This window comes from Polypterus senegalus, chromosome 3, assembly GCF_016835505.1.
Source record: "Polypterus senegalus isolate Bchr_013 chromosome 3, ASM1683550v1, whole genome shotgun sequence".
Classification (NCBI taxonomy): domain Eukaryota; kingdom Metazoa; phylum Chordata; class Cladistia; order Polypteriformes; family Polypteridae; genus Polypterus; species Polypterus senegalus.
In genome coordinates this window covers 231,609,313-231,625,210 of record NC_053156.1, presented here as the reverse complement: position 1 = coordinate 231,625,210, position 15,898 = coordinate 231,609,313, and the positions used below count along the sequence as shown (strand labels likewise).

Genomic DNA, 15,898 nt, shown 5'->3' with positions numbered 1-15,898 from the left:
CGTTTTCTATAATTTAATGGCAATTATTTTACTGATATAACAAAGTGTAGCACAGATAAGTACCACTTGAAATTAATTATATTACTTTACCTTAGCTCATTTGCATTTGCTCTACTTTTTCTGAATTATGGACCATTTAACAATGTGGTGCAAGTAATAAACTAATACTCTTAAGGGCATCTCAGTGATATTTGTAATTCTGTGGGTGTTAAATATAGTGATGCTAATGGAACAAAAATTTTAAAGAGATATTTATTGCATTTATCCATTATTTGAACCTTTTTTATCCATTACTGCATTGTAGTTATTAAGAGCTAACCTTGTTTCCTGCCTTGCGGCCTGTGATGTCTGGAATTGGCTCCAGCAGACCCCTGTGACCCTGTAGTTAGGATATAGCAGGTTGGATAATGAATGGATGGATATACCAGCATCAGGAACAGGGCAGGAACCAACTCTAGATGGGCACTAGTCCATCACAAGACACACAAACAGACATCTACACACTGACTCACGGCATTTATAATTGGAATTATGTCTTTAGGATATGGGAGAACAAAAGTAACCAGAGAAGAGTCATAGGAGGAATGGGCAAACAACAGAAGGAGACAGTGACCTAGTCCTGGAATTGCATTCAGATGCATTGCCTGTGGGTCAATATGACTAGCAAGTCTCAGCAATTAGAGTGTTGATAACATATATTTGTGGTGAAATTTCTAATGCTGAGTAAGATGACATGCTCTTGCCATTGACTCTGTAAATGGATGTTTTTCCATAACCTTGAACTTCTGTGTGTAAGCAATAGTACAGAAATAAGTAGTATTAATATGTTTCTAAACCAGCAGCTGCCTGAGAAGTACAGTAATCTCAGGTTGTTGTATGGAAACATTTTAATTCATTCCAAGTACCTTTTAGCTTTTCACCTGTAATAAAGCTCCACTACTATGGACTCACAAAGTATAAAAAGTGTGTGGCTAAAATAATTATTTTTGCTCTGTTTAATTACAGTTTCTGAAAGGCATTACATGTTGTGAAAACACTATGGTTTAGTCAGTAACCTGATTGCTCTTTTTTCTATTATAAGAAAGCACACTATCATAAAGCTAAATTGAAACACCACATTTCTACAGGTACTGACAAGAAGGGTGTATATCCTAGTATGAACATGCATAACAGTAAGTACATTTGCACTTTTATCTGTACAATATGTTGGGGAATTCTGCTAAGAATGAAAAAATGTGTGTTTTTAATATACTTTTGTTAGAACCAGGGAAATGTGTGTTTGTAGTGAAAGATTCATTAGATCTTTGATCACATATAAAATGCAAAAAATTCTTATTTGTGTTTACCATATGTTTTTATTTTGTTCTTATACAAATAAAAACCCTCAACCCTGCCAATGCCACTTGTTTGTTATCTACAGTATGTGTTTGTTCTCTCGATTCCAGCACTTTTTAAAAATGTTTTGTAAATGTAATGCACACTGGTTGTAGGGACCACTCCTACACTGCCAAAAATGACATCTAAGCAAATCTAGGCAAGTGAAAAGTTTTTATACTAGGCCATGAAATCTTATTTTTCTTATTTTATGACCTATTGACCTATCAAGAAATTTGTATTTAAGATTATTTTAAGTATTATTGACAAATAAACAATGCTTACTCCATTGGTAGATTTTTTTCTTTGCAAAATAAAAAAAAAACAACTATTTTATTTAGCAATAAAATCTGCCAATGAGGTAAGCTAATTTATTTGACAAGCTAGTCTGACCCTTTTCTGTTGAAATAAACAGCACCATCTACTGACACATTTTGGAATTTTAAGCTGCATAAGCCCAAAACACACATAATACAGGTATACCCATCAAGAAAAAAGTAGCTTAAACTATACAAGTGAGAACAACACATGCTTGAACTTATATTTCAGGAGCCTTTGATTACTTATATTTCTTAGCAAAGCAACACCATACAAGGCAAAAAGGAACCGGGAACGGTTTGCAAGGCGCTTTGATGTTTGGTCAGTAGATCAAGAATGAAAGAGAGAAAAGTTGGATTTTCATAGTTACCATTATCATACCTCCTAGGTGACTGCTCTCAGCCCACTGACGCTACATTTTACGCCATGACAAGGTTGAATTTTACATCCCTGGGTAGGTGTTCTCTTGTTTCTCTCATTTCCATTTCCAACAGATCTTCCCAATCTGACATTTTTTTTTATCATTGACAGATTCGGCCACTAACGATGAAACTAATAATATGTTGTATCATACTATTGAGTAACTGCCAACAAAGTATTGTAAGTAAACATAATTGCTTTCTACTTTACAAATAATTCATATGCTGGCTTAGTTTTAAAATTGTGTTGTTGAAAGTTAAAACTCTTTCTTTACTAACTATTTTTTATTTATTTAAATAATTCTTAATTATGATACTGTGATCATACATATTTTGTAAGCCTTGGTAAGTGTTAACTAAAACTTTCTGTTGTGAAATGGGTCACACGTGATTAATCAAGGATTCAACTAGAAACCAAAACACCAAAACAAATTGTAAATTTAGAAGTTCTTTACCAAAGTTAAAACAAAACAAAAACCTGCAGCTGGCCTATTCAAATGATGGCCCGTGGGCAACATACAGCCCAGAAGCAACCTCTGAGTGGTTCAACCTGTGGTTCTGCCAGAAACGCACAGAAAAACCGAGAAGAACACATTTTGCAATCCTTCAGAAATTCCTACATACAGTAAATTCCTACAGTAGTACAGACCATGAATACAAAACTCTGCATAGCCTGGCAACATTCAACTCACAATGCAGCACTTTGTTATGTGTCTAGAAGTAGTGGTAGTAGCCTATGATGCAGTGATTTTTTTTTTTTTGTGACAGCATAAGCTGGTACGCAGCACCTCGGCCGTGACAGCTGGTTGTGACATCGACTACATATGAAATGAATTAATCAGTTGTGTGCTGAGTTATATTCCAGTTTCATCAAGTGAGTGCAAACATGGGTTTTCGCAAATGAATCTAATTGCTACTCTCCTGCTTCTCCAATGAGAGCCTTGTTACTGACAAGCACTGTCTTCACACTTTTCTTCATATGATTGGTTGGCCTTCCACTTTCACACTTCGATTCTGTGGATTCATGGCTGTTATGGGGTAGATGATCAGCCATTGACACTTGAAGCAAAGAATGAATTAGGAAGACTACATTTAATGAAAACATGCAAAAAGTTTGTAAATTTCTTTAAAACTTAATCAAATTAAGCACTGATTACTTAGCAGGACTACATAAATTTTTTTTTTTGTAGAATATAGAGCTCATTATCAACTTGACTTCATAAATTCTCTGTTTGTAATTTTAAACTATGAAGTACAACTTTATGCATTACTGTGTTATGCAATATTATGTTAACGTAATGATAGCACCACTGCCTTGTAATAAGGAGATGATGGGTTTGGCATCCTGGGTCTTCCCTATGTGAAGTTTGTAAAGCATTATATAAATGTAAAATAAACAAAACATGTAGCGCTAGGACTCTCAGCCTCTACATATCTTCACGGTACCTCAGACTTGATCCAAACACAATGTATGCGTACCTCCAACTTTTTGTTTACAAAAAGACACTGCTAATCACACATGTGGTGATTTAAAGCAAACCTGTGTTCCCTCAGTGTGCAGTAGACATTGTATTCATGTGTGTTAGTTACTGTTACTGTGGTGGGCTGGCACCCTGCCTGTGATTTGTTTCCTGTCTTGCGCCCTGTGTTGGCTGGAATTGGCTCCAGCAGACCCCTGTGACCCTGTAGTTAGGATATAGCGGGTTGGATAATGGATGGATGGATGGATAGTTACTGTTATCACTTCTTAAGGGTTTGTGCACTAATAGTGTTAATATCATTGATAGTTCTTTATTATTCTATTAAATGAACTTTGTGATGTGACTGGGTCATACATGACCAAGATGGTTATTTTATTTTGAAAGTTTGAAAGGTAAACAAATGTTATTGCTAATACTTTGTGGAAGATTGAGGGTTAGACAGTTCCCCTAACCGTGATGCAGATAGGCTCAGGGATACACAAGTCCCAAAAGCACAATTTCTATTTTCTTCTCTTTAGCACACCATGCACAAATCATCAACACTCAGTACCTTTCCTTTTCTATTTCTTTCTTTCTTTCTTTCTTTCTTTCTTTGCCGCCTCCACTCCTCCACACAAGATCTACTCCACCTCCTGACTCTCTGAATGGAGTGAGGTGGCCTCCTTATATTGTACCCGGAAGTGGTCCAGGTGCTGTCCCATTAACTTCAGGCAGTACTCCCAAGTGTGGTGAATGTGCTGCATGGGCATCCGGAAGTACTCTGGGTGTCCCCCGATCTTCTTCTGGCAGCACTCCCCAGTGTGGCGGAAGTATTGCCATCCTGGGCTCCACAAATGTCTAAGCGACACCTGGCAGTGGCTACGGCCTCCAACAGGGTTGAGCTTCCAAGCTTTGATCCCGCGGTCTCGATGCAAACCAGGCCGGCTGCCCTCTCACGTCCCGGGGGAGATATTGTTTTTCTCTCAGTTCTTCCATTCTCCCAGTTGGATACGAGCCCCAGCCGTCTGCCACAACTGTTTACTTTTTTGATGTTATGCACTTTGAGATGTGCCTAGGTCAGATGTGAGCAAAATGTTTTGTTTTTTTCAAAATGGAAGCAAATGTTATTGCTAATACTTTGCACTATTTTGTTTTTATGCACATCTAGATTGGCCTAGTTCAGTTATGACTAAAATGTTAATTTTTTAATTAGAAAAGTGGAAAAAAATATGCTACTACCACAGATTTTGTTAATTTATAGCTTTTTTGGGGGTTTTATACACTTTTTGATGTGCTTGTGTCAGATGCGACCAAATTTAAAAGGAAAACAATGAATAAACATTATTTGTTTTTCAAAACATTTATTTGTGTTCGTTTAAATTTCAGACAGGCTACTTTCCATTTTGACAGATTTGCACTTACAATGAATGTTACTGTTCCCAGAATGAAACACTTTGTACTTATGTACATATGAAGGACATTGAAAATATTTCTGCACTTTTATATTTTCATTGAAAACGGTGAAGGCGGGAGGAGTAGTAATTGCGCATTAAAAAGTTGGTATGACGTTGGGAAAATTGCATCGCAAAGGAATGTGACTATGTAGAAAAGTGATGTCATTTGTTTCTGAAATTAATAGAGTTTAAAGACCCTGTATTATTTTTCTGCCTTCTCAATATTTGTGATCCCTCTAGTTTACATTTTAGTGGAACAATCTAATTTTTTCTGCACTATGTGCTTATAGCTTTCTGACCAGCAAGAAATACAGTTTTACAAGTTACTACTGATGCCAGTAGGTTCTAGCTTCTGTTTTATTTGTTCAATAAGTATCTTCTTTTCCATGTTTTCATAGAACCAAATTATCTGTGTAAGGGTGTTTTTGTAGTTCTGTGATATCAGCACTGTCTGAAAATAGAGCACTAGTGGTTGTGAAGGTGTGTTAATGAGGTGTATATACTACATGGAAAAGGTTTATCAAATTACTGTATTTTTTATTACCCTTTTATTTTTTTTTGTTTGTCAATAACTTATTTTTAGGAATAAGATTTTAGCAAAGTCAGAAATAAGTTGTTAATTAAATTTTGGCATGTTGTTAATTTGTTTGCAGTGTTAACTTTTGTTTCTATGCATTACTGATATATATTTTAATTTATTTATGTTTTTTTTCAAGTTCAAGTTGCAATTTTATTAATGTTATTAATGTTTTTTATGGGCACTGCTATACTTATTTAATGGTATATGATATAATAGATGGGTTCATGGAGGGTGACTTGCATGGATAGTAAATGTTGAAATGTAAGTTTATTGAGCATTTTAAGGTCATTACCACTGCTGGTCAGCACTTCACTAAGAATGCTTAATAACGAGTAAATCTGCATGTGCATCCCTTTGAGGTAAAGGTAAGATTTCACTTTAAGGTTTAGTTGCTGGCAAAACAATAAGCCTTTAATATTTCACACATTTTTGTAAGATTAGTACAGCACATATTTTGTAGATCAAATTTCTTCTTACAGCATGGGCTCTGCCAGCATTATGATTCAGAGATAATGTGGTGGTGCTCTTTTAAAGGAACAGGTTTTGTGAACTTCCTCGGTTCTGAGGTTTTAATGAGAAATGGTGCCCACATAGTCCTAAGTGACATTTTTAAATGCTCCATAAGTATCTGCCACATTATGCTCCTCAGATCTCTTTTATGCAGCAGCATACATGTTCTTCTGGAGTCTCAGAAGTCTAAGTGGCTTCTTTATTGCTGTATTAAGTCATTTGTTGGGCATCATTTGTTGGTAGGCTTTGGTTCAGGTGGTGTTTTTGGAAGATCTTCTTCCTTGTGCATTTAAGTTTACTTTAAGCTTTGATTTAGGCAACAGAGCCCCTTCTTATACTCAAAAACTCAACTATGGTTGAATTCTTTCCAAATAATATTTTGAAAGAAGGAGGTACTTGACATTTTGTAATCAGAATAGCATCAGTTTAAAGGCAACCCCAGGTCATAAAGTAAGAGACTGATTGTGTATAGAACATTAATGAGAGACATTGGATATGTCTATTTGCTGTGACCTCACAAGATATGCCCATATTTGTGATAAACTTATTTTTTAAAAGGTCTGTCCATTTTTTAAAGTTTTATTTATAGCATAATATTCTGAAACACGCTTAATCCAAGTATGGGTCACGGTTGGCTATACAGGTAGTTTTCAATTTACGACCTATGCATCTTACAACCATTCGACTTACAACTGCTGCTACATCTCATATGCAAAAGACAGTTTTCACTACGCTAGGTCTGGATGCCGTGACTCATTCATCTCAATCTCAGTTTGTTACCTTCAGCAGTTTCGATTATATTCAGTTACATTTTTGTTGGAATTACAGTAAAAAAAGGCATTTGATCTTGGCACATAAATGAAGGAGATTAAGCAGTATAAGGCAGGAAAGAAAGCAAATGTGCATGTGCTATGGCTTTGAATCTGGTCAAGATGAGCTGCTTCATGCAAACCGCCATGAATGGGCAATAATAATAATAATAATACATTTTATTAATATAGCACCTATGCTCAAGGCACTTAATGAAACCACACTGATCACGTTTATCTGTTAGTGTTTATTATTAACAGGCTGAAATGTTAAAACAAAAATCAAATGAGCATTCGGACTTTGCCAGTACAATTCCTTCTTTGAACAGTTAACACAGTGAACACTGGGAGAGGCTCACACTAATGATGTAACATAACAAACACAAAGAAAAGATTCATGTAGCTATTAAAGGTTCAGCACCCATGTGAGCAAAAATAATAGCAAAACAAAATAATAAAATAATTTACAAAAAAAAGATTGAAAATCTACACAATGTGCTAAGAATAATGACAAAAATGGATTTAAAATAAACAATATGACTTAAGAGACCTACTATACAGTACTATTCGTACAGTCAGGTTTGAATACATATACCAGTCTGTCTTACATCCAGAAAAACATACATAGACACAGGAGAATGTGCAGGCCCTACAAAAATAATGATCTGGTGAAGAATTAACAACAAGTATATTACATCTTTGAGACAGCAACAGAAATGATTCCCTCTGCCACCAGCACTCTAATGATGAATCATTCTGACACTGTAGTTATGTGGTGACTTCAGCCATGTGACTCCATAAGAAACAATGACAAACTTCCATCAGTTTATAACTGTATCATATTATTCTTGAAGAAATAACACGCTGGACCTGCTCTATTCAAATGTTAAAGATGCCTTTAAGTGTAAACTTCTGGTACCTTGGGCAGATCTGACCATATCCTAATTCATCTTACTCCCAGCTGCAAGTCTGTTTTTAGATGGCAACTTGTTACCACCAGAACAGTGAAGAAGTGGAACCTGGAGGCTCAAATGGCCCTGAATGACTGATTCCAATTGACAGACTGAGAAATGATGTGTGAGTCGCATGGGGATGATATGAAGGGATTCAGTCACTGCACAATAGACTATATTTTGCCTTTGTTTCAATACTATTCTGCCCTTTCAGACATGCTTTGCTTTCCAAACAACAACATCCCCTTAATTACTATGGAGCTAAAAAGAATGAATTAGAAAAACTGAGCATTCAAATCTGGTGATAAATAGGTTCTGAAGGATGCCTAGAGAGTCCCGAAGAAAAAAACTGAGTGAAGAAAAGGAAGCTTGCCAAGCTAAAAAATTAGAAAACAAACTCACAGAGAATAACATAAAAGATGTCTGGAATAGACTAGGCCTAATTACTGGACTCAAGCAATTCAGGGCTCAGGTTCTAGAAAGGGATATAACTAGCACCCTGAACCAGTTTTTATTGGGAGATTGTTCCTGCCTTGTGCCGTTTGCTTTCTAGGTTAGGCTCCAACTGCCTCATGGCCCTGCTCAGGGATAAGCAGGCTTAGAAAATGTTATGGCATGGTATGTTCCTTCCCACTGCCACCTTCCACCAATTTTATGAGATTATTCCATTAATGCACCACTTCCACATCCATTCCCTGAATAGTGACTTGATGTTCTCCTCATCAAGCTGTTTCAACGGTTCAGAGGCAGCAACTGGAACAAAAGCAGTCTGAGTGAGAGAGGACAGGAGAGTGAGCCATTAGGTTGGCTTGGGCTCGATCTTTTAAATGTTCCAAACCTCTTGTGAGAAGCCTGCAGCTACTCCTGAAAAGGGGATGGGTAACAGTGTGTTTGTTTTCCATTGAAATACTGTTTAAAAGGGAGTTTCTGAGGGGCACTTGTGCTTTTTTGCCATAGTTTTACTGTTAAGAGCAGTGGCACCTGTCACAATATATGTAATTGTTCCCCATCTTTTAACCTCCTCTCCACCCCCACATCTATCTATCTATCTATCTATCTATCTATCTATCTATCTATCTATCTATCTATCTATCTATCTATCTATCTATCTATCTATCTATCTATCTATCCCAAAATAATTGAATAAATAGGTCATTGCACAAATAAGATAATTTGTAATGCTTTAATGTACTTATCTACTGTCTTTTTTGAGCATTTGCTTAATTATTTGTTTATTTTATGTAGTTATGTTTTTATGTCATTATGAATCTTGTTATTCTATTTACTTTATGTACAGTCTGCTATTTAAATTTCAATTTGCATGTTTAGAGTTCCTGTGGTGGGCTGGTGCCCTGCCTGGGTTTTGTTTCCTGCCTTGCCCCCTGTGTTGGATGGGATTGGCTCCAGCAGACCCCCGTGACCCTGTAGTTAGGATATAGCGGGTTGGATAATGGATGGATGGATGGATGTTTACAGTTCAATCATTTCTTTGCTAGGTCTTCTCCATATAGGCTATCACGTGACATTTCCATAAGTATTTCAAACTTCATATTCAAAAACTGAAGAAAAAATAAGCCTATTTTATTTGTTTCCTTTGTTTGATAAAAATTCTAATATTAAGCTTTGTTTTTGAGGGACAGTACAGAAGGTTATGGCCAAAAGTTTTGAGAATGACACAAATATTAATTTTCACAAACTTTGCTGCTTCAGTTTTTATGATGACAATTTGCATATATTCCAGAATGTTATGAAGAGTGATCAGATGAATTGCAATTAATTACAAAGTCCCTCTTTGCCATGAAAATGAACTTAATCCCAAAAAACCCATGTCCACTGCAGTTCAGCCCAGCCACAAAAGGACTTGCTGACAGCATTTCAGTGATCCTCTTATTAACACAGGTAAGAGTGTTGATGAGAACAAGGCTGGAGATCACTCTGTCATGCTGATTGAGTTAGTATAGAGGGGTTCAATTGTTGTGAAGATGGCTTCAGGGCACCCAAGAAAGTCCAGCGAGTGCCAGGACCGTCTCCTAAATTTGATTCAGTTGCGGGATCAGGGCACCACCAGTTCAGTGCTTGCTCAGGAATGGCAGTAGATAGGTGTGAGTGCATCTGCACACTCAGTGAGGCAAAGACTTTTGGAGGATGGCCTGGTGTCTTGAAGGGCAGCAAAGAAGCCACTTCTCTCTAAGAAAAACATCAGTAACAGAATTATATTCTGCAAAGGTAAGGACTGGCGTAAAGTTACAGTATATTCTCTGATGAATTCCCTTTCTGATTGTTTGGGGCATATGGAAAAAAGATTGTTGGAGAAGAAAAGTTGAGCGCTACCATCAGACCTGTGTCATACCAACAGTAAAGCATCTTGAGACCATTCATGTGTGGAGTTGCTTCTCAGCCAAGGGAGTGGGCTCACTCATAATTTTTCCTAAGAAAACAGCCATGAATAAAGAATGGTACCAAAACATCCTCAGACAGCAACTTCTCCCAACATTCCAAGAGCAGTTTGGTGACAAAAATGCCTTTTCCAGCACGATGGAGCACTGTGCCATAAGGTAAAAGTCAAATCTAAGTGGCTCGGGGAACAAACATTGAATTTTTGTATCCATGGCCAGGAAACTCCCCAGACCTTAATCCCATTGAGAACTTGTGGTGAATCCTCAAGAGGAGGGTGGACAAACAAAAACCCACAAATTCTGACAAACTCCAAGCATTGATTATTTAAGAATGGGCTGCCATCAGTCAGGATTTGTCCCAGAAGTTGATTGACAGCATTCCAGGGCGAATTGCAGAGATCATGAAAAAGAAGGGCCAACACTGCAAATATTGACTCTGCATAAACTTAATGTAATTGTCAATAACAGACTTTGAAACTTATGAAATGCTTGTAATTATACCACAGTATACCATAGAAATATCTGACAAAAGATCTAAAAACATTGAAGCAGTAAACTTTGTGAAAACCAATACTTGTGTCATTCTCAAAACATTTGGCCACAACTGTACAGTAGCAGCAATAAGGTAATATGGCTGTATGACACACTTACACAGCAGTACCACCAGAGGGCAGAAATGTTTATCTACAAACCTTTCTAAAGGAAAATTCTTGAAATTTAAATGTTGCTGTTAAATTAGGATTCTTCAACAAATTTATCAGCAATCTATAACAAATTATTCTTTTAGTGATACTGTTCTATGTTATTTTGTGCTTAGCTGTACAGAGCTCTTTAGTTGGAAAAGCTGTTAATGAATTAAGAGTTTACCAGGAAAAACACAGACACTGTAAACAGTATCACATACATAAGAATTACAAAGTATGACACAAATATTAAAATAAAAAGCAAAGTCGATTAACACTAAAATACTACACATGGTAATGGTCGTTTTATATTTATTGTAATACAAATTCATATACTGTTAATGAATTAAAAATTGAACACTCTTTAAATGAATGGGTGTATTTTGTAATGCTCTTGTTGTATTTTAACCTGGTTCTCACTAAACAGGTGTGTCTTCTCTCTCTCTGGCTTCTCTTGTTGGTTCATATGTGAACTAATGCTAGCCATGTTTTTAGTAGCAGGACCCGTGAAAAGAATGGGCAAAGGACAGCAGTCAATGAATGAACCTATATTTGAAAAATGTAAAAACTGCGGATCTTAAAACAGAATTGTTTATCATTGTAGTTAACCAATCCCAGAACACACAAAGATAGACTTTTTAAGTATTCTCTAAAATGGTCAAAGTATGTATGCGTGCACTTTTACATGTAGGAACAAATATATAAAGTACACATTGTGGTCTGTAGGTATCCAACATGACAAAACAAAACAATATCTTTAATAGCAAAGTATCAATAGGTGATACAAGAGAACAATAATGTATAATCAAAACAGAAAATAAAACCCTCAGTGCCCAGGTCTTAACTAAAGAAAAGTAACCCATTGATACTTTCTTAACTCATTTCCCTACTTCACCTTCCACTACTTTGATGTTCTTCTTCCCTCTGTCTAGCTGAGCTCTTACCACTAGCTTCCTCCCACCTCCAAGCTCCTTTGAGCGAAGGAAGCAAGACCCTTTTATACTGTGCCGCAACCACCTCCCAGGTACCTTTCTGTAAGCACCTCCAAGAACCTGGCTGACATCAATTTCTGGTACTGATTCCTGCATGTTAGCCCCACTACAGAGGTGTACTGGAGGTGGTTATGTTGGTTGTCTTACTCGCTACACCCATAAGGGTACAACACATCACCCTCTGGGGAATGTCAAACCCTGTTATAAAGCTTATATCTTGATGTGAGGGTAACATCTTCTACTGGTTAATAAGCCTAATGCTATCCAGATTAACTTTGCAACATACATAATAAGGAAACTTGTTGCTTGAAACAACACTTTATGAAAAAGTTTAGGTATTCCTCAAAAAGCATTATTAAGTGCCCTTTTGTGGACTCTTCTAAAACGGCCTGTTCTAGAACAGTCCCTGTATTACAAGAACATGGCAGCACATGAAAAAGTCAAGAAAAGAAAGACTAGACACATTCCAGGACAAATGCGTATGAAGAAAGGCTGAAGGACATTAATCTTTTTGGCCTCAACAAAGGATACAATATAAAACCATTCAGAATTATAACACAAATATTCTTAAAACAAAACCCTCCATCTTACTTTGAGCCAGGGTGGAGTCTTACGTTTCATTATTTAAAAACATTTCAGTGGTTGGGACATGGGAAAGAAAAAACAAAGAATGGAGCCAAATACAGGCAAGTCATTGAGGAGAACCTGCTTCATTCTTGAAAAAGCCATAGGCTAGATAAAATACAGTACAGCAAAAATAGTGTAATTAAATTAACACTTGAAGTTCTTATATGGAACAATTTAAAGGGTTACTTTAACTCTATAAAAGTCAGATCAGTTAGGATTATATTTTGTCAGTGCTTAGTAGTGAACCAAATACTTGAGATTTGTCTCTTTTGTAAGTTTTTCATGTACAATACAAGTAATTTCCCTTTTAATTTCTTAAATTTCAAATAAGAAAAAAATAATGTAATAAGAATTTATGGAGTAACATCAATATTTTCAGTAGAAGGTGGTGTGAATACTTTTCTAAAAACACGGTATAATATCCAGTTACATGACTTGACACTACTTTTGCTTGAATGTTACAACTGCTGTTGACTTAAAATGTAAGGCATTAGACATGCTGCCTAAAGCCACTTACAGTATCCAGTATTCTGTTTGTCAGTTCTCAGAGACTGACTTGTTAAAGGTTAACAAGGCAGTAGTAGACTGAAAATGTAATTTACATGTGCTGTAGTGGTTCAGTGATGGAGCTCTACCTTTGATATTTTGGAGTCAAAATAGACAATACCTTGTGATAATGCAGAAAGCAATGTGAGTTTATACCTGTTGTGGCAAATGAGGTTAAAGCTTCTGCACAATTTTTATTAAATAATATGAGTAATTCACTTGCATTGCCTGCCAACAGTTATTGTTGTTCCAGTCAGGTGGTTGTGGTTTGGTTGAAATTCTTCTTGAAGCCATCCTTCAGTTGGAGTTTATTGTGCACTGACATTCTTTTTTTCTGTTTTTCTCTTCAGCTGATTGACTGTTGGACATCTTTGCAAGCCACTGACAGCTTCATGAAGATCTACAGGCAAAGTCAAACTCCACCAGACTCATTTTAAGTTAGACCCAAATAGGGATGGTAATTGAATAGTGGGAAGGCTAAATTCTTACCGACATGGGATTTTGATATGTGCTAGTCCAACTTTTCATATATGTCGGCTATCTCCTGTTCACTTTCTTTCATTCATTGACCGAAACTAATCACAGTTTATTTTTAAACTTTAACAAAGCCATAATCACAATTATGTGTAATTCATTAGTTGCATTATCATTGTCATCCAGATCCTAAAATATTCTAAACATCTTTTAAAGAAGCCTTCTGTTGGGTTTGCAGGAGCCACATTAATCCTACGTGTTTTTAAGATGGCTATATGTGGTAGATTATTTTTTTTCTCATTGTTTCTGATATTTCTAAAATTTTATAAATTCCTTCCTCCAAATGAAATAATGTAATTTCTATTGTTTTGGCCTTCTGATTTATTTTTTTAATTTTCAAGAAGCAACATTGTGCATTGCATATTTTAATATTAATAGTTTCTGTAAATCTATCAATAATATTTGTGTGGAATATTTTGTTTATTGACCCTTGTTTGAATGGAACAGTTCTTTGTGCCCTTTATGAAAGGCACTATTTAAAAGAGTACTCTAAAGACATAGCTAATCTCCTCCACAGATTTCCAGGGTGAAGAACTTGGGACTATCACCTTCAGAAATGCTCTGCCCACTTACTAGCTTAAAATGTTGTGTAAAATGCTTTTTTGTACCAAGTACAAGCCCTTCCTTGTGAATATACAATTAAAAGAATTAAAGAAACTACTATATATACACCCTTGCTTCAAATCCAATTGTCTATCAAGTGGTGATCTATTGGAAGCTCTGCCCCTCTCTTCACCCGAGGTCCAAAACATTTAGCCTCAGGTAGGATGACACAACAAAGTCTGTAATCGACCATCGGCCCAATTTTCTGTAGTACCGGGTACAGTTATTTACGCTTTGTGTTCAAACATCATCTATGGACAATCCATGTCTAGCAAACAAATTCAAAAACAACTTACTTTCCTTGTTCAAATCTGGCAGACCATTCTTCCCAATCACATCCCTCTAGTTATCTCCATCATTGCATTTTTTCAAGTACCTCACTTACCTTCTCTTAGAAGACTGAAAATTCCACAGAGTGTTTGGTATATACACGCAAACAACAGTCAAAGTTTTACTCTCTGTGATTTGTAGCCACATCAAGGCAACCTTCTTGTCCTCCAGAGAAACCTCCAACTGCACAGCATTCAACTGGGTGCTTGAGAGTTTCCCCACACCAACCTGAAGTCTTTCACACATTGTAACTCCAGTGTGGTATAAAAGTCACCCCTGATCAAGAAGTATGGTTCCAGAGACCATACTATGTGTGAAAGTGATACCAACTATATCTAGCTAATACTTTTCCACCTCCTGCACTAGATCAGGTTTCTTCCCTGGGAGAGAGGCCATCAGACTGAAGAACGCAGCCTGTAGGGAAATGTTCTGTGTGGGATCTCCTGATTCGGTTGAGAGAAGCAGAAGACTGCTGCGAAAGAAGTTGTGGGAGCAAAAGGTCAAGTGTGGGAGGAGTTTGGAGATGCCATGAAGAAAGACTATCAGATGGTCTCAAGGCTGTTCTGGCAAACTGTTTGATGCCTCAGGAGAGGAAGGCATGACCTTGCCCAGACTGTGTTAAGCAGGGATGGAGAATTGTTTTCCCAGGAAATTTTCAAGCAGCAGAAAAATCACTTTGAGAGGCTCCTCAACCAATTGCATGTGCCCTCCTACTAGATTGCATGATTGGGCACATCCTTTGAATGTATTCCATCATTGATGGTAAAGTCACTATGATGGTCTGGTAACTCCATGGTGATATGGTTGTTGGGGTGGATAAAATCCAACATGAGATATTGAAAGCATTGGACAGGGTTGGGATAACACGTCTATTCAATGTTGCATGGCAGGAAGGTAAAGCACTGCTCTAATGGCAGACTGGAGCAGTGTTCCTCATATTTAAGAAGAATACTTTGGTGCTGGGGAGAAGACTCTGTCTGATGATTGAGCCAAAGACACAGGAGGAGCAACATGGATTCTGTCCTGGCCATGGAACAGCAGACCAGCTGTTCCCTGGTGCAGTTGCTGGTGGTATAGTGAGAACTTTGTTGATTTCACATAGTCTGGGTTTTGGACTCCATCAAGACTGTGTCTTATTACCAATTCTGTTTGTTTATTTTTTACAGCTGATGGGGTCTAGTGGGAATGCTAGGGGCAACACTGTTCTGTTATGTAGATCATGTTGTCCTCTTTGCCTAACTGTGACCTACATCATGCACTCAAGAAATTGGCTGATACGTATGAAGTGGTTGGGATGAGGATCAGCACCT

The 15,898-nt window shown here is 36.9% G+C and overlaps 1 protein-coding gene across 1 annotated transcript in view; it reads left to right on the top strand.

The window, feature by feature from the left end:
- LOC120525964 (Fc receptor-like protein 3) overlaps positions 1 to 13,953 on the top strand; it is a 67,711-nt gene extending 53,758 nt beyond the window's left edge. Inside the window, exons 11-14 of the mRNA XM_039748719.1 lie at positions 1,128 to 1,172; positions 2,081 to 2,146; positions 2,224 to 2,292; positions 13,472 to 13,953. Of these exons, the coding sequence (XP_039604653.1) occupies positions 1,128 to 1,172; positions 2,081 to 2,146; positions 2,224 to 2,276 (164 nt within the window). The 3' untranslated portion in view covers positions 2,277 to 2,292; positions 13,472 to 13,953. The remainder of the gene's footprint in view (positions 1 to 1,127; positions 1,173 to 2,080; positions 2,147 to 2,223; positions 2,293 to 13,471) is intronic.
- Positions 13,954 to 15,898: the final 1,945 nt, after the last annotated feature.